Below are 22,826 nucleotides of genomic sequence, written 5' to 3'. Positions count from 1 at the left end.
ACACAGACATACACATATATACACACACACACACACACACAGACAGACATACACACATATATATACACACACACACACACACACACACACACAGACAGACATACACACACACACACACACACAAAAAGACAGACATACACACACACACACACAGACAGACAGACAGTCAGAAACACACACACAGAGACAGACAGACAGACAGAAACACACACACACACAGAGACAGACAGACAGACAGACAGAAACACACACACACAACCAGACAGACAGTCAGAAACACACACACAACCAGACAGACAGACAGAAACACACACACACACACACAGAGACAGACAGACAAACAGACAGACACACACAGACAGACAGACAGACAGACATAAACACACACACACAGAGACAGACATACACACACAGACAGACAGACAGACAGAAACACACACACAGTCAGTGAAAAACACAGTGACAGACACACACACACTCTCTAAAGATGAAAGGTATAAAATGTTAAGTCTCCTCTGTGTTATTAATATAATGTATCTGTTCTAACCCAATAAATGTTCAAACCTCAGCTGTTACAGACTTCACTTTTCATCTTTAAACAACATTCTGCAGCAGGCCTGCACGATTAATCGTTATAAAATCTCCATTCACCCTGTTCCCGATTTAAGTTTAATATTAAGTCCAGATAGAGCCTGTATCAGGGCCAGATTTAGTCCAGATAGGGCCTGTAAAATAAATAAAAATAAAAGCACTTCCTGTGACGGTTCGCAGTAAAACTAAGTTACTGGTAAACAAGAAGGTTGTGGACCTTTTCACATATCAGCTGTAAATCAAGTTCTGTAAATAATGTAAATAGTGAGTTTTCATAACACTATAATTGACATTTTCCTTCAGACTGTTTTAAACTCAACAACATGACTTTCTTATTCAAGTGTTTAAACAAACATTTTACAACAATGATCTACTTCAATACAACTGTAAGGTACTTTTAATTGAGTATTTTAATTTTCTCCTACTTGCCTATTGTACGTTTTACTTATTTTTTTTATAGCTTTAGTTACTACGCATATTAATATTAATTATCCAAAATATTATGAATAATCTATGATGTATTAAAGTGGATAAAGAGGAGACTTTATTGATCCGGTGGTGAAATTCACAAGCTATAGTTGCCAAGTCAAACTTCCACTGTTATTTTGGTGAAAGTAACTCAAAAGTAATGCAAAAGTAGTGTAACGCATTACAATTCAGAGACAGTAATATTGTAATATAACTAATTACTCTCAAATGACAGTAACTAGTAATCTATAATGTATTACATTTTGGAGGTAACTTGCCCAACACTGGTTATATGTCACTATTTTTGGTAGCCTACTGTATGAATGGCCAGTATGTACTTTATTTTATTAATTCATTGAAGCCTCTATGTTTACAGGCTTGTGGTGATGAGCAATGTGCTCTAGGTGCCAAAAGAAATCTGTTTGGTACTGCCAATTAATTTTGTTTTGTAATGGTTCATGTGTGCAACAAACATCATACTTCGTGAGAAATAAATCTTGTCAGAGAATCGTGATATCAATTCTAAGCTACAAAATCGTGATTCTATATTTTTCCCCGAATTGTGCTGACCTATACTGCAGCTTTAATTTTGTTTTTCACTAAATGTTTATATAAACTTGTGACCAAACTGCCCCAAAATAACGTGTATGTACGTTGTGTGGAACCTGTACAACATTGTAACATATTAATGACTTTCATTACAAACAGTTTCTAACTGTCTTTCGAAAAAGGCAACAAAAGACTCTAAAATAAACGCTCCAGAAAGACGACAAAAACTTTGAAATAAATTGTCCCAAAAAACACTTGAAAAGGCGACAAACACATCAAACTAAATTGTCAATTTATTTTTTGAAAAAGGTGACAAAAACTCCAAAATAAGCAACACACACACTAGAGTATGGATGGGGCCACATTTTTCTGTCCGAGCCCGGCCCGAGCCCGACGTCGTTAAAATCTAATTTCTTTCTCAAACTAATTAAGCTCAGCGCAACCCAATCATTAACCCAATCACTGCTCATTCTTAAATCAAATCAGCTGTTCAAGAAGTGACGCTGTCAGCTAAACCAATCAGACTTGGCCACGAGATTCAAGGGCCAATCACAGCCTTACATCTCTGCTTCAAATCTGTTCTCTCCCTGTGCTGTCATCTGTCGTTTCAGGCAAATCGCTCGTCCCTCCTCCTCCTCCTCCTCCTCCTCCTCCGCCTCCTCCGGTAGTTGTGTTTCTCCCGGCTGACCGATCCGTTGCCTCTTCGATCCGGTCTCTGGTCTCTTCGCCGCCGCCACCAGTGTCTGGGCTCCATTGGGGGTTATGTTCCTATTCCCTACCCCTTTAAGAAGATAATTAATTCAATGAGAGTCCTATATCCAAAAGACTTTGTACATTCAATATCATACAGCTGTACAATAAATATCTTTGCATATCTGCAAACTAAGTCTCTCCTGATTGAAATGACACATGTAGGCTACGTTTGTTTGTGTGGAAAGCTTTTATTAAGCAGCTGTAGGAAGGCATTTGGGAGATGCCAACAGATGAGGTCATCAGCTCACACGGGGCAACGAGCTCACATTAATTAGCTGTTAAAAGGTTCAATGTGTTAACCTTCACTGCTTGCTTCGTTTCTGATCAGAAAACCAGGAGACACATACAGCCTCAAAACACACACACATACAGCCTCAAAACACACACACATACACACACACACACACACCCTCAAAACACTCACACACACAGCCTCAAAACACATACACACACACACATACATACAAACACATATAGACACACACACACACACACACACACACACACACACACACACATGCATAAATACACACATACATACTGATTCTGAATTTAGGTCTAGATCTCAGAAATACTATACATTGTATGTGTACTATTTCATTCACTAAATTCTGAGACTTTTTTTTTGCTAATGCAAATTTTGCATTAGCAAAATTTGTATAATTTTGTGTGTTGGAGTTGAGCAGCCGGTGCTGCCGGGGTTGTTGCCTCGCCGCCTGGCCTGCTGTGAGCTCGATGGAGCTCCGTCACCGCCGGCTGCAGGTTCAGCAAAGAGAAGAACAGATCAGTCACCAGTGGAACAAAATACATATATAACTAGAATCAGATTAAAAACTAGTTCTTCGGGAAGTTGTTTTTAATCTGATTCTATAGTTAGAATGAGCCAACTGTGATAACAACAGTTTTTATAAAGACGAGCGCATTGGATTGGACTCAAAAGTCAGAACTAAAATAATATAAATTAAAGCTGCAAGCAGCAACGAACGGGCCCTCGCCTCCTTGCTCCTCCTTGCTCCTCCTTGCTCCTCCTTGCTCCTCCTTGCTCCTCCTTGCTCCTCCTTGCTCCTCCTTGCTCCTCCTTGCTCCTTGTGGCCGTGCATTTCCGCAGCACTCACACACTGCAAATGGGAACTCTCTGCTGAGTTCAATGATACCTCACACAATAGTGTACAATAAATGGGTCATTAGTTATTAAAGGGGGCGTGTCTTAAGCATATGGCACGGAATTAAAAAAAGGAACTCTTTGCTGAGTTCAATGATACCTTAAGTTTACCTTAAATGGTTCACAAGTTATGAAAGAGGGCGTGGTCTGTGTACATGGGTGTGGCTATAGTATAGGGGGCTGCTCAATATCACATGTAGACCACACATTCTAAGTTTCATGTAAATCTGAATAACTTTTGCCAATATACATCTGTTCCTGTTTCAACAGCCACCTACAGCATTGCACATTGTGTTAGCTAGTAACTTAGTAACTTTTAGTCACGAGGGTCCACCGAATCTATATCCAAGTTTTCGTGTATTTTGGACTCATGGCCCAGGAGGCGTTAGACAAAGGTTAGGTTTCCCAGATATCGCGATGTGGCTAATTAATAAAGAAAGTTCTAACAGCCATATAATGGCCGATTCACTCTAAAATTGGCAAGAATGCTCAAGCCCTTATGCGGAACATCTCTGTCATGTTTGGTGGCAATCGGAATAAATCTTGGTAAGATATGCAACTTCCTGTTTCGACAGCCCCCTACAGGAAGTTGGCCCTCTGTAAGTTGCGCATTGTGTTAGTTATCAAAATTCTTTTGATAACTTTTTGTCATGAGGGTCCACCGAGTCTACGTGCACATTTTTGTGCAGATGGGACTCACGCTCTAGGAGGAGTTTAAAAAGTAGGTTTTGCATATAGCAAATTTGCTAATTAATAAAAAAAATCTAAACCATTTTAAGGCCGATTGACGCTGAATTTGGCACACAGCCTCATTGGCCCATGAGGAACAACTGTGTTAAGTTTTGTCGTTTTACTGTTGGCAAGATACACTCGGTTCTGTTTCGACGCCCACCTACAGGAAGTTGGTCCTCCATAACTTGCGCATTGTTTTAGCTATCACAATTCTTTTGATAACTTTTTGTCACAAGGATCCACTAAGTCTGTACTTAAGTTTTTGTGCCGATCGGACTCACGCCCCAGGACGAGTTAGACAAAGTAGGTTTCTCATACATCAATATTTTGCTTATTATTTAAAAAAAAAATTAGAACAACGCCATCTAATGGCCGATTGCCGCCAAGTTTGGCACAGATGCTAAACCGGCCATGAGGAACAACATGTTTCGGAACAATCGGAATAATTTTTGCCAAGATAACGCAACTTCCTGTTTACACATGAAGTTGCTATAACTTGCACATTTTGTAAACTATCAACCTTCTTTGGATTTTTGTCATGAGTGTCCACAGATACTACCTGCAAAGTTTGGTGAAGATTGGAATCACCGTCTAGGACGAGTTCGAAAGAATGTTAAACACCTGAAAAATGAATACATTAAAAATGGCCGTCTTCCGGTTGGGCGGAGCTAATGAAGGTAAATGGGAAATATGTCCACTATGATTAGAGCAATATGTGCATTAAATCTGGTGAAGATCGGAGCAACTATGTCCAAGTTAAGGCCTTCCACGCATTAGGGGGCACTATGGAGGCCGCTTACAGGTATGGGCCAAATCGCTGTACAGTCTCGCAAAGCTCCCAGGTGTTTGTTTATGTGGGAGCCAATTTTTGTGAGTTTTCATATATACAGAGGCTGTAAAAAATGTGCCCAAGGGCTAAAACTAACAAATTATTTTAAAAAATTACAGTTTTTCTCCATTGGTTTGGCTCATTTTCATGAAACAGAAATTACATTCTCAAAACAACATGGACAAATCTCCAAATCACTTGGCAATTGTTCAGAACAGAATAGAATTTCTCATCACTTCATCAAATTGCAAATGTCTCAGTACATCTTTACAAATGATTAAGTACAGGTAGCCTACATTTAGCACAATTTCCCAGTGAATAGATCTTGTTGATCTAAACTGATTGTTGATGGTTGTTCTCTCCAAAACGTGTCTGCGTCATTTCATTGTATAAGTCATCACATGCACAATAGTCTGTTCAATTGTCAAAATTAGTCAAGAACATAATACCATGAATACCATATATGAATCTCTTGGAACATTTGATAAATTGATTTCAGCAATTGTCAGGTGAAACTAGAACTTGACTAACGAAGGAGGAGCTTCACACATCTTAGGTGACCAATCAAACAGTATGTTCAGTTACCTGCCAGGTGCTGTCCATGATTGTGAATGCTGTCAAACATGTATATATAGAGCTTGACCATGCAGGACCAGTACAATGTCTGAACATGGAGGCACCTGGCCAAGTAAATGAACAAGGGCAGCCTAATGTTCCTCGCTCTACAGTCTCCTCCATCATCCAAACCTTCCACAGGGAAAACAGGTATGTAGTCAGTCACTGATGGAATTAGATGTTGTATAGGACAGGACAATGTGCATAGAGCAAGGAATATATTTATTTACTCATTTACCTATTCATTTAGTGTGTGTGTGATAGGCCTACAGTAATAGCTTACCTCAATGTGATGTTATGATACTAAAAATGACAAAAATATTGGAGAAAATAAAACTATGGAATAGTTTATTTTCTACAGTATTGATGATACAGTGTACAGTAGTATTCCAGTCACTGTGCAGTGATGCATTAGAATTGTGGTAAAGTTACTGTAAGTAAAACAACAATGCAATTACATTGGTAACTCATTCTGTAAGGAATACAGAAGGTATACATTACGAATGGAGTGTTGTCCTTTCAATTCTATGTCTAGGAGTGGACGACAACCTTGCAGAGGAAAACTTCTCAATGAACAACAAGAACAAGAGAGAGCGAGGGGGCGATATAACTATGTGTGCTGCCATTTCTGAGAATGGTGTGGCCAGTCTTGTCCCATACAATACACAGAAGCTCCTCATCTTCTTGGACCGCCTTCATTTTGATTTGAGCCCTAAAAATGAGAGAGGTCTCGCAGGGCCTCACCTACCACATTATGTCATTGTATGTGAATTTCCACCGTGGCCCGCTCATCAGGGCCTGGTTCACTACTCATCCAAGGATGGTCACGGTGTTCCTACCACCTTACTCCCCTTCCCTCAATCCTATTGAGGAGTATTTCTCCGCTTGGAGGTGGAGAGTGTATGAGCATCGGGCTCAAGATCAGAGGTCCCTGCTCCATGCAATGGATGCTGCGTGTGAGGACATGCGTGCCGTTTCTTCCCTCGTTGCATCGCAAGGGAGAATATACTGTACGCTGTGACGTGGACGAGAATCTGTGGCCAGACAGACAGACAGCAGCGTGGGGATGGCCAGGAGGCTGAGGACAGCAAGGCTACAGGCTGTAGGCTACATATACTTTTTTATATTACAGTATATTATGCTGTATACATTTTCTTTTTACTCTGATGTATGGAAATTACTTTATGTGTGTGAATAAAAATGGTTACAATTTCCTTGGCAGTATGAGTGCAATGTGTGATGTCAAACCATGGAGGCTACTCTTACCCTAAAATCCAATTTATTGTTTTAGTTTTATACACAATTGTATTCTGTTAGCTAGACAAAAAAACAGTGCAGTAACCATTGTCAATGAAGGACTGGGCTGCGACTGAAAGGTGGACATGACGGATATTTCAATGGTCCTATGCCATAGTGACAAAACATCTAAACATTTTGACTTGCAGTGCTTACTGTTAGAATATATTTGTGAGAGTAACAGGTTTGTAGAGTTCATGATGCTGACCTTGTTGCCTTGTTTCCCAGGGTTATGAGAGGCCATCTGGTGTTACAGTGGTTTAACATTATAAAGGGAGTCTGAGATTATTGCCTGAGGAAAAAAAAGGTCTTCTCTGATCAGGGGGGACGAGGCAACAGTGGTGAGTGTTTTGCAAGCGCGTGATTTGTGACACAGAGTATGAAGATGACCTGGCTCTCAGGAAACTCCTCAGTTTGTGGGTGATTAAAAACATCCAGGTGTTCGGATCCAACGATAGCCACTTGTCTCTGTTGAGCTGAGAATGAGAGAACTCAGGGTCATGTTTTCATGCAGTGTGTTACATATCGTTAGCCGGCTGGAGCCAGAAGATCGGGACTATATCCAACTGATAACAGCACCGCGGATGAAGCAGAGAAAGTGGATAAAAAGTGAAGGTTCTGGGTTAGCCGGCATCAGATGCTGGGGATCTGTTTGCTAGGTTTTTAGCGATAGGCTATTTTGTCTTGAAGTAATCTGATCCTTATGCACAAGTGTATTGTATTTTGCAATATCATTCACTAAAGCTTGTTATAAACTTTAACTGGATGAATCTGGAGTCTTATTTTGAATCTTGAGTCTATTTCTCTGATCTACCAGTAAACAAACAACTATTCAGTGACCATAGAATTGGAGTCAGATTAAGTCTGGCCTTTTTCATCGGTCACATTTAGAACAAAATCACCTACATTACACAATGCCAAAGGGACGAAGCATTTTGGGGTCACTGACTATTTAAATGAGAAAGAAATTTAGTTTTGACACATGATTGAGGAGAGAGATGAGCTTTTGCAGGTGAACCACGGTGTTGTGCCGAACCATCCAGGTTATTTTGGCAAAAAGCACCAAGAGTGTTGAGAACGTCCGGTCTGTTTCAAGAAATGAGCCAAAGCGATTGAGAAGGATCTTTGCCATTTTGGTGGCACCGACTCTTTATATGGTAAAGGAATTTAGTTTTGAAGCGTGAGTGAACAGTTTTGCGAGAGATATGAGCTTTTGCAAGTGAGCTATAGTGTTGTGCTGAACTGTAAGACTGTTTTGCCAAATGATCTTAGAGTTTTGAGAATGTAATTTCTGTTTCAAGAAATGAGCCAAACCAATGGAGAAAAACTGTAAAACAACGCCATCTAATAGCCGTGCTCAGGCCCTAATAATAACCTTGATAAGCAGCTAATAGACCATTTGAGTTTAGGTGGTGTTCCCCTTTAAATAGATTCAGATAGAGTCATGTTTACCTGGCTGAGGGTGAACGCAGAGTCTCATTCCCAGTCCATCGGTTCCCCCTGGTCCTGGTCCTGAAGATCCACAACACACGAGTTCAGAAGGTAACAACACAGATGAAATGTTCATGCATTGCATATTTAAACTGTAGTACACCTGATACAGCCTGTTCCTACATATCGCTGTGACGGGTTAGGCTCTGTAATATGTATTCTAGTATTTATTAGTGTCAGCAGTAGGGCTGGGCGATATATTGATATAAAAAATATATTGATATATTTTTAAATGAGATATGGAATTAGACCATATCGCATATATCGATATAGTTCAAATTTGATCCTTGCTCCAAGCAACCAAGCAAGCTGCTGATCCTTTTGGATTGGCCTCTTTTATTTTATAGGCTTTTTATTTAAGATATTTTTTTATTTAAATGTGCACCATATGGAGCTTTGATTTCAATAAAGGTACTCCTGTTGTTATACAGTATTTATATGTTATACAGTTTACATTTTATTGTTATTTGAACAGCTGAGCATTTAATCATGAACCAGGTGAAGAAACCTGTTCATTATTTATTCATTATTTTTTGTAACTGTTCCCTGAAATAGCCGGTTTCTATGAAACTACTTGTGACATGTCATATTTGGCTTTGACTTTGACTGAACATTTGCTCTCACTTTGCGGAAAAAATATCGGGATATATATCGTATATCGATATTCGGCCAAAATATATCGGGATATGACTTTTGGTCCATATCGCCCAGCCCTAGTCAGCAGCACGTTGTACAGGAGTCCATGTCCTGAAGAAAACACAAGACTTTGACCCAGGAAACAGGTGATGGGAAATGACAAAAAGATGATGTTATTTTAAAACGTTCTGATCGATACTTGAACCGAGTCCTACCGTGATGTAAATGCATCATGTTACAGGGTCTCAGGAAGCTTTCACAGCCACTATTCACAAGACATAACACACTTTCTGACTCCATCAGATATTTACCTCGTTGTGAATGGTCTCCGGAGGGTCCACCTCCATGGGAGAGACATCACCATCACCACCAGCGGCGGCAACATTAGCGGTGGTGGCGGTGGTCGGGGGGGCAGCAGCATCATCACCAGCAGCTACAGCAGATGTCCTCTGGCTGGAATCCTGCAGCAAAACACACACACAATTAAAACCATAAGTTAAAAAAATATGTTTAAGATTCAAGGACTTTATTATTATTATGTAAACTTAATGAAATTGCAATTGTGTCAGCTTCAAATGAAGCATAGCATTGGAAATTGGAAATTGATTTATTTGAAACAGGGACAATGCACAAATAAACATTAAACTTGTTAAACAAGAGAATATGTCTTGGGCCAGGTTATAGCAACAATTGCTAATTTCCACCTGTAGTCCCTGGGCAGGTATGACAAATTTAAAACAAAACAATTTACAATTTTAAATAGAAATATTACAAAACTATATATAAATGACATGATGTGCATAGTAATTAAGAACAAACTGTTTAGTAAAAACAGGGGCGCCATCAGCCCACTCACTCTCTCTTTCTCTCTCCCCTCCCAGCACACACACTGAAAAATATTTAGCAGCAGCTTAGGCACATTAGAGTACATGCAACTCCAGATATTCATTCATACAAGGATACACACACACACACACACACACACACACACACACACACACACACACACACACACACACACACACACACACACACATTCACACTCACATACACACACACACACCCACATAAATACAGTATCCTATATATGTGAGCAAACTTGTTTACTCAACAACCAACTCTTTGTTAGGCATGAGAAGGTGTGAGAATTTGTACATAAAATATGTTGCGTGGGGAGGTCATTCCACTGCCTCATGGCAACACATAAGAGGAACTCTTTTTACGGTTTGGGAAGCTACACTTCCCCTTTGTAACGCTTCGAGTTTTATGCACTATACACGTTTTATGTAATAAAGACACATTTGAGTGTTTTATCAAAGACTTCACACATTTACAGAGAAACACAGATGAGATGAGAGAGAAGAAACATCAGAAACTAAGTAATACGAGGAATATCCAGCTGTGTAGTGGAGCAATCTTCATTCATGAAGACACACCTTTATATCTTCCAGTCACACACACACACTTAAATTATACTACAGTCGATGGTTTCAACTCCTCCACCGACACATTAGCTTTTAGAAAATAAGTTTCTTAAAGTCCACATGAGGCTCAGGGTCCTCCATCTTAGGTCCAACACGTCTCCAGTAACAGCCAAAACAGCCACATATTATATTAAAAATAGTCTAGTTGTCTGATTATGAACATGTTGTAACCCCATATTCCTGACGCATGATGTACTACAGCACATACACAACATGTTTGGAAGACAACATTTTTCGACGAAGAATGCTAACGCATGTTAGCACACAACAAAAACAACAATAGCACATGGACGCAGTAGCAGCATGCGGAGATCGTTCAACAGTTTACATAAGTACATGCAGGAACTTCTCCGACTACTGACCAACAAAACTCCCTCTACTATTGTTCATTATTAAAACAGTTCCTCACCAATGAAGAGGAAGATGCCATTTTACTCTATCGTGACTTCCGTAAACCTCCCGAGTAAGGAGGAGCGCATGCGCAGTGGGTCGTAACCGATGCATTGCGTGTACAGGCTATACGTAGAAACCTAAAGAAGTCTTTTCCACCTGTAACATCTCACAATAAACTAAACCTAAACCTGTTAATCTGCAATATGAAATGTGAATGTTGGGTACGGTAGATGCTGTTTTCACAAACTGTCGTCTGTTAGGAAATTTAAATATAGTGCCATCGTGGCCGGGTTGGTTCAGTGGGTAGAGCAGGCCCACATATACTGAGAGGTTTATGGCTCGACGCAGAGGTCCAGGGGTTTGAATCTGACCTGTGATGATTTCCTGCATCTCTTCCCCCCTCTCTCACCTAGCTGTCCTGTCAAATTAAAGGTGAAAAAGCCCCCCCAGAAAAATAAATAAATAAATAAAATCTAGTGCCGTCGTGGCTCAGCTATTAGAAGGGTTCTTTAGAAACCTACCTGTCCTCCTCCTGAGGGCCGTGGCGATCATTCAGACGATTCCTCGACTCATGTTAATCCACAATCTCTGAGAGAAAACATAGAAATATACCGTCCACTGTCCATCAGACGTGTGGATTGCTTTAGAGATTATCCTGTAATGAGGAGGAACAGGAAGCAACATCCGCAACAACAGGTTCCCTCTGTATGAATTTGCAAAGTCAAATCATGAAGCCACTCCTTATTATATACCTACCTACAAACCAGCTCACCTGGTTACCTGGGCAGGGAGGGTTTGCTCATCTTTTCTATTTACAGACCTGTAATCATCACAACAAGAAGAACTGGTATCTGTAGGGAACAATCATATTACTGGTGAATCATTTCTGTGTAAGTAGTGTTGCTGAATTGTCTTCAAAGGTGAAGATAGAAACTTTATTTCCCCCAAAACAGGGAGACTGAGGTGATTAAGGTGCAGATACATCATAAAAACAGATATGGGTGTATATATATATATATATATATATATATATATATATATATATATATATATATATACACCCTTCACATTTTAGTAAATATTTCATTATATCTTTTAATGGGACAACACTGAAGAAATGACACTTTGCTACAATGTAAAGTATTAAGTGTACATCTTGTATAACAGTGTAAATGTGCTGTCCCCTCAAAATAACTCAACACACAGCCATTAATGTCTAAACCACTGGCAACAAAAGTCAGTCCACCCCTATGTTAGATTCCCATAGAGGCAGGCAGGTGTTTATTTTTAAAGGCCAGTTATTTCATGGATCCAGGATACTATGCATCCTGATAAAGTTCCCTTGGCCCCCCCACATCATCACATACCCTTCACCATACCTAGAGATTGGCATGGTTTTATTTCAGTTAGCCTAATAGCTGGTTTGATTTACATTGAGAGATGATTTTATGGAAAGTACCCCATGCTTAATGTTTAATGTGAATAAAATAGCCTTGAACAGCCTACTTACTACGTTCCTGTCACTACCAGATGTGACTGTGAGTCGAGTGCAGATCCTAACTTACAGCAGGCGGTGGAACAAACCACTGTGAGGCAAGGGAGGGGGGACTCAAAATGTTTCTAAACTTAAAAACTAGTGGTGTGCAATACTACAAAATTTGTGATCAATCCGATACCAAGTAAATACAAGACCAGTATCGCCAATACCGATACCATACCGATACTTTTTAATAATTAAGGTGGATGCATCATCAAATAGCTAAATCTGAATGAATTCTCATGACCTTTCAGTGGTTTTGTGATTTTTCCTTTGGATTATTAATAAGTTAAAACGCAGGACAGACTTTTCATATGCTTGTATACATGTGTTGTGTTAACACTGTATCTTGCAGCCTTTTTACATATTACACAGCTAGCCTTTGTTTCATTTTTGGCCTTAAAACATTAGCCTCGTGAGATCGTCCTGATCTGGCGAGCTCCAGTTTTCTCCTCTCAGATCAGTCTGGCATCTTGAGGCAGAGAAAATTTGGAGACGTTAGCCAAACGACCGGGCCAATCAGTGTTGGTTTTGAGGAGGGTTTAGGTGGTGATAGACAGATGGTTTATCCAATCAGCTAACCAGTATTATCAGCCAGCAGTAGCCCTAATTCTGTTAGCTGCTCGCTAATGCTTTTTTTCTCTTGGATCCTTCTTTTGGAATATGGTCCAGGAACCTGAAATGGAGCCTTTTATTCCTAAATTCTTGTTACACAAACGGCAAATCTCCTTTACCGACATGTTGCTGCATGCTGAGCTAACGAGCTATGCTTTGCCTGCAGCAGCAGGGGCGGGCTTGTGGTTGTATTGTCATACGCTTCGTGGATCTGATTGGTTGATTTGGCCCGTCTATCACCAACATAGGTGATAGACAGTTGGTTCATCCAATCAGCTAACCAGGATTTTCACCCCCTTCCCAAAAGTTCTCCAACGGAAAGTTCCCAGATGGATATGCCGAGCCAATGCGAAGCGATCCATCTGGCGGAGTCAGGTTATTAAAAAATAGCCACACAGCGCTCCTCTTCCTGTTCCATTTCTTCTGCTCCATCTCTGTGCTGCTTGTGTGTGTGTGTGTGTGTGTGTGTGTGTGTGTGTGTGTGTGTGTGTGTGTGTGTGTGTGTGTGTGTGTGCTGCACAGACACAGACAGCCTGAGGGCCGATCCAGAAAGCAGGTTTAGTGAAAACTCTGAGTTTGTTAACCCTGAGATGAGGGAAACTCTGGGTTTTCCGTTCCAGAAAGAGAGGTAACTTCACCTCAGAGTCAGTTACTATGGTAACTGAGTCTGTGAACCTAACCTGGTTGGGAGCAGGTTTTCTTCAAGAAACCTCGAGTTTCTCTCAGCATTTCCTCTTTCATTCATTCAGTCTGTATCAGGCGCATTTTAATGCAGTTTGTTATCTGCATGAATAAAAAAACTTATTAGTTTATATTAGGCAGACTATAAAATGTTTTTTTTCTCAAACATGTCATGTCCTTTTGTCGACGATCCCGTTGATGAAAAAGCTGTATTAATTCAGAGAGTTTACGTCGGGAGATGATATTGAGTCCCGAATATACTAGATGTATTTTCATTTCCACATAACCGATTTGAGAGGTATTTTTTTTATCACAGTCTATTAGATATGTAGATACATTATCCTTCCACTAGTTCAACATCGTGGACATGCTTTAACATCCCAGCAGATTCTTTGTGTCGCATTACGTTTTTTGCAAACGGCAGTTTTCTTTATAACAGTGTAGCGTATCATACTGTAATAGTAAAGCCACCGTATGCAGAGCCATCAGAAAAGTGTGACTCGCTCTGAAACGTTTTTTAAACGTGTTCCCTGGACACAAACCAGTGAGAGCCATTAAAATGAATTATTACATGGCTTGGTTGAATTCTAATGTAGAATGTGGTCTGTTATTTCTTGATAACAGACCGCTGCTAAGGATAACACACCGTTGCCATGCAAAAGCAACAGCGTTGCCATGGACACAGTTCTGTTCCCTCTGGAGGACAGCTATCAATCAATCCGCTGAAAGAAGTCCGGATAATTTAGCCTATCAGCTGTGGCAAAAAGTGGGGTAACGTGGAGCAACTTCTGTCCTCCAATTCAAGCAGTGACAGCAGATCTGATGAGCGTCTATCGCTAATATATCGTCTATGATCGCTAGCTACGCAGTAACCGCCGTAGGGACAACAACGCTAATTAGTTAGCTTACATTGCAACTTGTTTAACGTTAACTTACAGGTGTGTCAACATGCAAAAAGGCTCGGCAAAAAGGAAACGAGATGAATGAGGACATAAAGGTCCACATAAATATTCCCAAAGAAGCCATTCACCGTGTCTCACTTCACCGTGTCTCACTTCACCGTCGACGGAAATGTTCAGTTTAATGTAAATTAGAGCAGCCGATAGCCCGCTAGCTCACTACAACGCTTCAGCTAATGTTGTGTCAATTCCTGCAGTGATTAAAACAGCAGCTGGGTCATTGGTCCACCACGGCAGCCCCCCATAAAATATAGGGCTACTACCACAGCCCGTAAGGTGGTGTTGAGTAGCTAATAGACGAAGGATTGCATTACAGAGTTTTTACGTTGCTATGGACGCAGGATTCCTACCGTAGAGACGGAACGGACTATTTTCTCTAATGGAAGCAATACAATCGTATTTAAATCAATATTTTGTCAAATTATTAGTCAAATTATTGATTTATTTGGTAAGTAGCCATGTAATAAGCGGGATAATGTAGAGCGAGGAGGTTGTTATAGCGAATACAACCCCTTCAGGCTGATTCAAGTCCTGATTGAACCAACTCAAATCAGCTGTTCTGGAACCAAAAACTCCGAGTTTGTTAAACCTCCTTCCTGGAACGGACCCCGGGTCGCCTCTTTGATGAAACCGCAGCACTGCCTACTGGAGAGAAACTAAAACTAAAGTATCCATCTCGTTACACTGGTATTGATCAATATCAATACCAACGTTGGTATTGATCAATATCAATACCAACGTTGGTATCGATATTATCGATATTTGGATCGATCCGCCCACCACTATTAAAAAGCGTTTTTGGGGGTTTGTATTGTTTTACTACTTACACAGATATTTTAAGTATACATCATTATGTTATTTACAATACACAGCATTGTTTTTAATGATATTTGTAGGGGGTGTGTGTGTCTGTGTGTGTCTGTCTGTGTGTGTCTGTATGTGTGTGTGTCTGTGTGTGTCTGTATGTGTGTGTGTGTCTGTGTGTGTCTGTCTGTGTGTGTCTGTATGTGTGTGTGTCTGTGTGTGTCTCTCTCTGTGTGTGTGTGTGTGTCTGTGTGTCTGTATGTGTGTGTGTGTCTGTGTGTGTCTGTCTGTGTGTGTCTGTATGTGTGTGTGTCTGTGTGTGTCTCTCTGTGTGTGTGTGTGTGTGTGTGTCTCTCTGTGTGTGTGTATGTGTGTGTGTGTCTGTGTGTGTCTGTCTGTGTGTGTCTGTATGTGTGTGTGTGTGTGTGTGTCTGTATGTGTGTGTGTGTCTGTGTGTGTCTGTCTGTATGTGTGTGTCTCTGTGTGTGTGTGTGTGTGTGTGTGTGTGTGTGTGTGTGTCTGTGTGTGTGTGTGTCTGTGTGTGTCTTTCTGTGTGTGTGTGTCTGTATGTGTCTGTCTGTGTGTGTCTGTATGTGTGTGTGTGTCTGTGTGTGTCTGTCTGTGTGTGTCTGTATGTGTGTGTCTGTCTGTGTGTGTGTGTGTGTGTGTGTGTGTGTGTCTGTGTGTGTGTGTGTGTGTGTGTGTGTGTGTGTGTGTGTGTGTGTCTCTGTGTGTGTGTGTGTGTGTGTGTGTGTGTGTCTGTGTGTGTGTGTGTGTGTGTGTCTGTCTGTGTGTGTGTCTGTGTGTGTCTCTGTGTGTGTGTGTGTGTGTGTGTGTGTGTGTGTGTCTCTGTGTCTGTATGTGTGTGTGTCTGTGTGTGTGTCTGTATGTGTGTGTGTCTGTGTGTGTCTCTGTGTGTGTGTGTGTGTGCAAAATACTTCTTACCTTGTTCTTTGTTGAGGACATTCTTCCTACTCCATAAACTCCTCACCTACTTGGTCCTGTTCCTTTGGGTCATGAAAAGGAAGGAGTTCCTGAAATCTTAAAAAGAGCACATGTGTACAAGACGGATAAGAATACAGTGAGAGACAGATTGGTTTTGTGATCATGACTATCAAACTTAAAAATATATAATCACGTGAAAACCCTTGCCTGTCTACAAAGTATAGGGCATCTTCAACCCCACACTCTGGTGAAACCCACATTGAGTTTTTCTCCTATCAGTGAGACAGAAGACATAGAGAAAGCTAGTCAAATACAGGCAATTTATAGGATATCTCTGGGTTATACAAGTTTCAAGTGTATTGTCATATACTCATATATAACATTTATCAGTCATGAAATTTGTTGTGCTCAAAGTAATCTCAACTTTAAAGAATAAAATTTAAATAGAAAGTAAATAAATAATAGAGGTAAAATAAAAAATTATTAATTTAAGTTAAAGGATTAATTCTAAAAAGTGTGCCATTTAGGAGAGTGAAGATGGTTGAGTAGAGTTCAACCTCCTGATGGCTTGAAGATAGAAGATATCTCTGAATCTACTAGTGCTGTTTCTGATGCTCTTATATCTTCTACCAGATGGCAGAGGGGTGAATATATTATGACTAGGATACCATACATTTTACAATTTTTTATCCATTTTCCTTCATCAGAAAGATCACTCAATCCATAGAAAAGGTGTATTTGTTGTCAATAAGCATACAGGTGTATCTGCCAATGTGACTTACCTGGCAGTTGGTGCAGTGGGTCCTTGTAGGGGATGTCATGGACTTCTCCTCGTAGTGTTGCTGGTGTCATGAACCTCGAACTGAGTTTCTTGATGAATTTCAATTGCTTGCGTCAATTGCTAAATGTAATCTCATAAAAGATTCAAATGCATTATTAATGCAATGGCTACTCAGTTCAATGACTATGAGTAGATTTAAGTTTAGATAATTAAGTTATTTTTTCACTCTGTACAAGTCATTTATCAAGGGACACATGTAGTGCACAGAATCAACAAATATCTCTGCTGTTTTGAAATTAGATAGCTTTAGAGAGCTTAATTATCTTTCTTGACAAAGTAACACAACCTATATTTCACAGAGGTGTTGCACTTAAGAAATGAGACATCAAAACAGCCAAAAATAGCCCATTAACCTCTTCATACAGCTGGAATATGGAGGCCTTTCCTCTCTGGAGAAGGAGGTTCAGTGTAGAGAACACTGGGAATGTGGCCTGAAGGTTCAGGAGGCAGACTTCCGTCAGCCTCCTGAACCTTGGTTGTTTCTCATCTGCAAATAGACAGGTTGTTAGTATTAGGTGTCTCATAACTATCTTGAACTATTGCCAATATAATGTATGACTTACGTAAAGATTTTAAGTAGCTGGTGAGCAGAGGTGTCAAGTAACGAAGTACAAATACTTCGTTACCTTACTTAAGTAGAAATTTTGGGTATCTATACTTTACTTTAGTAATTATTTTACAGCATACTTTTTACTTCTACTCCTTACATTTTCACGCAATTATCTGTACTTTCTACTCCCTACATTTTAAAAATAGCCTCGTTACTCATATTTCAGTTCGGCTTGTTTTCATTCCAGCTCGTCAGTCATCGTTCAAAAAAACACACACACAAAAACCCCTATCCAGATCGCTCCATCCGGAGTGAGTGAATGTGATTGTGGTTGGATAAGAAGTATAAACATAACTATTCCGACACCCTATTGGTTTGTACGCAATCCATAACACCTGTACAGACCCGGTGCTAATACGCCACCGGTGCCTTGACGACCGTTATCTACCGGACCGAATAGCAACACGGATTTCGGTGCCTTAGGTGCCTGCGCGATGCTCCGAAAACGGACGTTAGAGGGAACTGAACATCGCCGCACGGGACGCTAGTCAACACTACAATTTGAAGCAGGTTAGCCTAGCGTTAGCTAGAAGATGGAGTAAACATGATCAAATGCTGAGAGCTAAACGGTGTAAAAGTGTGTCTATATTTCACTGGAGAGGAGTCTGACACCAGACTGTAGCTGTAGAAGAGATGTAGCCTACGTGTCACCTTTTTCAGCCCTTCTGAGTTTGCAGGCATGATTTTAATATACTGTAACATTATTATAGTCATACGATTTTGTCCCCGCGTTTTAGAGTTAAGCTGTTGTCCTTAATGGCATTTCCCCCCCTTACATCAGGGGTCTTGAACGTTTTTTAAGCCAAGGACCCGTTAACTTAAAGTGAGATGTAGCAGGGACCCCCTACATATTGTATGAAATTAAGTTGCATATTAAACTGGGCCTACAATAACTGTTAGGGTAACCTAAAGCCTTCTTACATACCTTTTTTCATAAGCTGTTAAAATATTAATTGTTGGCATGATTTTATAAATCATATTTTAATGTTACATACTGTATGTGACATACTGTATGTGGCACAGTAAATCTAGGATTAACTGTATCTGGGGGCTGATATCTTAGTGACTACCTTACCTATAGGCCAGTAAGCCTATCATCAGAGGGAATATATATTTGCTAATAATATGTTGGAATTATGTTAAGGCATTTTAATTTTAATTTTTTTTAAAGACTCAAAAATGTACAATAATTTGGAGGCCCCCCTGCAATGACTCTGAGGACCCCCTGTTGAAGATCTCTGACTTACATTACTTTTACTTTTATACTTTAAGTAGTTTTGAAACCAATACTTTTACACTTTTACTTAAGTAAAAAGCTTGAGTTGATACTTCAACTTCTACAAAAGTCTTTTCAAACCCTAGTATCTATACTTCTACTTGAGTAATGAATGTGAATACTTTTGACACCTCTGCTGGTGAGTGGGCCATATCGCTGCAGAATGCGGGTGATGCACAATCTCCAAACTCAGCCACCTCACAGAAATGCACAGCAGCATTTCCATATAATCACTGCCATGGAGACACAAAATTCTGCTAAAATATGTAAGAAAAAAAAAAAAGTTAACCCAACTTTTCCTCGATTTTGGGTGTTTGACACTGGAGCTAATTTAATTACAAACCACAAAGAGCGCAAAGATGTATTAATTATGTCATTATACAGCAAATGATTTACTTCACCTTAGCTTAACAGCTATTTAATGGAAAGCAAACATGTTGAAACTTACTTCCAAAAACATCTTCTCTGCATGTTTTGGCAGTGTTATTATATTATATATATATATATATATATATATATATATATATATATATATATATATATATATATATTATACGGCAGGGGCATCCATGAATGTAAGTGCTGGGATTTTCCTTAAGCATTTTTGCCGCAATTGAATTTTTGGCTCCAATGTTAACTGGGGCATTAACTCAACTGACAGGCCGACACAATTTTTCCATGGTATGTTATGCTCTATCAGGACATCGTTGATTTTTTTTTTAATATATGACATCAGCTGTGCCACAGCTTCTTCCACTTGTGGTGCACATGTCGAGAAATCTGTGCACAACTTTGGTGGTATCAAATACCTTTACAGTTAAGGGGTTCATCTTCTCTAGTCCCGTAACAATATGGTGTAACTAACTCTGCATGTATGTATTATTTCAGTGTGTGTGTGACATGAACATGAGGAAATGGAAACAGGCAATTTAGCTGTCAAAGGTATACCTGTGTCATTTGAGCCATCCGTGACCGGCGTAAAGGGATTTTCCCTCATCTTCATCACCAGCTCGTTCCTATAATGTGGTGCAACTGCTTGATTAATGATGGACGTAGTTTTTGTGCTGAAACTCTTGAAATTTTGAGCTGTGGGAGAGTCTTTAAAGCATTCCCTGTACACGGGGCTGAAATGGTCAGCCACAGCAAATGAAACATTATGTTGAACCATTGCTATGGCAACTTTCACCTCGGCCCTCCTTGTCTACAACAGAAACCAATGAAAAAAGATAGAGCTATGATGAATACAAATTTGAATGTTAACACTGATTTAACCATGTCGATTAAAATCTATGAATTTTAGTAACAATAAAAATACATTACAGAGCAGTATTCTGTCCATGTCATGGATGAATGTCTCATATATGCCAAAAACATAGAATTGGTTGTATTATTTAGGAAAAATCGTATGCATGAACACTGTAATCCACCTTTTGGATGTAATGTGCTATGTACCTTGAGCTCTTGCACATTCATGTCTGCAGTCACTGGCAAGTAGAAGTTTTTGACTGTGCTGGTTGACTTCAGTGCCTGCTGTTGGTCCTGATGCCCCTTACTGTCTATGTGCCTCGTCACACCCCGCACACCTTGATGGGCCCAGGAGGTCTCTGGGCAGCAGATAGAGCACCAGTAATAGGAGCTGGTGCTTCCTACAGTTATAAATGGCCATTTCGAGGTCCATTCATTATTGTAGGTAGCTGCTCCTGGTACTTTTCTCCCTTTTGTTTTGATGGTCTCTTCTGACACCCGAGCCATCTCCTCCACCGTCTCTTCCTCTTCCACCTGCACCATCTCCTCCTGGGTCTCCTCCTCAAATGGGCTTACCCTTTTCGCCACCTTCTCTTGGCCAGCATCCTCTATCCTGGCCTTTTTAGGGGGTTTTCCTCCCAGGCTGAATGAGAGGATGCTTAATTGCTTTTTACCTGACATCTTTGGAAGACAGATGCAATGATTAATTGATTAATGCATCCACGGCCAGGACATAATTATAAAATATGACATGATTTTAAAAGTGACCTATAACATCGACTATGCAATACACTTTAACTTATTTAGTGATAATAACATTATTAAGCCTATTTGGAGAGAGAGATGTTTATAATGTGACAATACGTCAGTCATTGTGTTATAACGAAAATATGACTAGGCCTTGACTACTTGGTCGAGCACGCGTTGTCAGGGAAGAGGCTGTAAAAATGTTGGCTAAGTTACAGACACTCATGAAAAACTGATGCTAATTATCTGGGAAACATTCTCAAGTTGTCATCGTTTGTGTCAAACAAGTTGTGAATTTGTTATGACATTAAAACAGGAGATGACTTACTCTGGGCTCATGTTCATAGCTCCGTGCTCAAACCTTCTGGAAGATGTTGTAGCAGAATCACGTAAACAATTCCAGGATATGCTTTTTTTTTCATTGGTTGTTGCGTTAAATGTTACCCAGATACAATTGTGCTTTTTTTTTCTGATTGGCTATTGTGTAGCCCCTTTCTTTTTTTTTTTTAATTGGCTGATAAGTGCCAGGTGGAGAAGCGCTTGATTCCTGCCGGTTCCACAGCGAGAGCGGCGCGGCCAGAGACGTTTTGGGCGCGGGGGCATATATGGATATTATACATAGTTTTTTCGCGTGAGAAATACAATGTGTGGCGGGAGTGTGTGACAAAAGACCGAAATGAGTGACTGTCTAACGTAACACTTGAGAGCTCTGTGTGTGTCTCTGTGTGTGTCTAGGTGTCTCTGTGTGTGTGTGTGTGTGTGTGTAAGTGTCTCTGTGGAAGCTGGTCAGAAGAGTGGAGCAGAGTTCTTCATGTTATAACGTGGGTAACCTGGAGGTAACAAGTCACAGTCGGAAACAAAGCGATCAGGAGAGGTTAACACACTGAACATTTTAACAGCTGATTCATTTGATTAACAGCTGATTAACGTGCGCTTGTTGCCCCGTGTGCACGGATGACCTCATCTGTTGACATTTCTGAATGCCTTCCTACAGTTGCTTAATAAAAAAGGTCTTTCCAAACAAACAAACGTAGCCTACATGTGTCATTAGTTTGAGAAAAAAAATTTGATTTTAACGGTGTCGGGCCCCATCCAGACTCTACCCTTGAAATAGGCGACAAAAACTTTGAAATAAATTGTCCCAAAAAAAAGGCGACAAACATGTCAAACTAATAAATTGTCAATTTATTTTTTGAAAAAGGTGACAAAAAGTAAAAAACAAAGCAGCAAAAATGTGCTGTGATCCGTTCAACATCCTCTGATCTTAAGTATTAGTCCAAATAATGTATAATTTCTGCTTTTTTTTTTACTTAAAAATTAGGTGTAATGTCATTTAAATTAGGCTTATTAGGCCATGAATTTAAAAAAAGCGACAAAAACATTTAATAAAAGTGCCAAAAGCATCGAAAAAAAAAAGCGTTAGTGAGTTAACACAGGTATTTAAAACAAGACACAAATATATAGTAGAAAATGACTTCTTTATTTAAATGTAGTTTATACAAGTCTTCCACAAACATGTCTGTCTCTCTGTCTCTCTCTCTGTCTCTCTCTCTCTCTCTCTCTCTCT

General features: G+C 40.0%; 1 protein-coding gene across 6 annotated transcripts; it reads right to left on the bottom strand.

Annotated features, from left to right (window-relative positions):
• Nucleotides 1–3,393: 3,393 nt before the first annotated feature.
• On the bottom strand, nucleotides 3,394–21,649 carry LOC114557123 (uncharacterized). 6 transcript variants are annotated; one of them, XR_003692766.1, is made up of 10 exons: nucleotides 21,588–21,649; nucleotides 20,720–21,193; nucleotides 20,216–20,468; nucleotides 17,735–17,868; nucleotides 17,323–17,410; nucleotides 16,541–16,636; nucleotides 11,521–11,617; nucleotides 9,434–9,583; nucleotides 8,448–8,507; nucleotides 3,394–3,479 (listed from the first exon to the last, which is right to left on the bottom strand). XR_003692766.1 is itself a non-coding variant. In XM_028580448.1 (7 exons), the coding sequence occupies exons 2-6, from the start codon at nucleotides 21,191–21,193 to the stop codon at nucleotides 16,772–16,774; spliced, it is 990 nt and encodes a 329-aa protein (XP_028436249.1). In that variant the 5' UTR covers nucleotides 21,588–21,649; the 3' UTR covers nucleotides 16,566–16,636; nucleotides 16,748–16,771. The 6 variants fall into 6 exon arrangements, 3 of the variants coding, with proteins under 3 accessions (XP_028436249.1, XP_028436269.1, XP_028436259.1); XR_003692768.1 differs by having other exon boundaries at nucleotides 11,521–11,587; XR_003692767.1 differs by lacking the exon at nucleotides 3,394–3,479 and adding an exon at nucleotides 7,348–7,471.
• Nucleotides 21,650–22,826: the final 1,177 nt, after the last annotated feature.

The sequence above is a fragment of the Perca flavescens genome, chromosome 1 (assembly GCF_004354835.1).
Source record: "Perca flavescens isolate YP-PL-M2 chromosome 1, PFLA_1.0, whole genome shotgun sequence".
Lineage (NCBI taxonomy): Eukaryota > Metazoa > Chordata > Actinopteri > Perciformes > Percidae > Perca > Perca flavescens.
The sequence above is the reverse complement of the archived record's forward strand: the minus strand, read 5'-3'. Positions and strand labels throughout refer to the sequence as shown.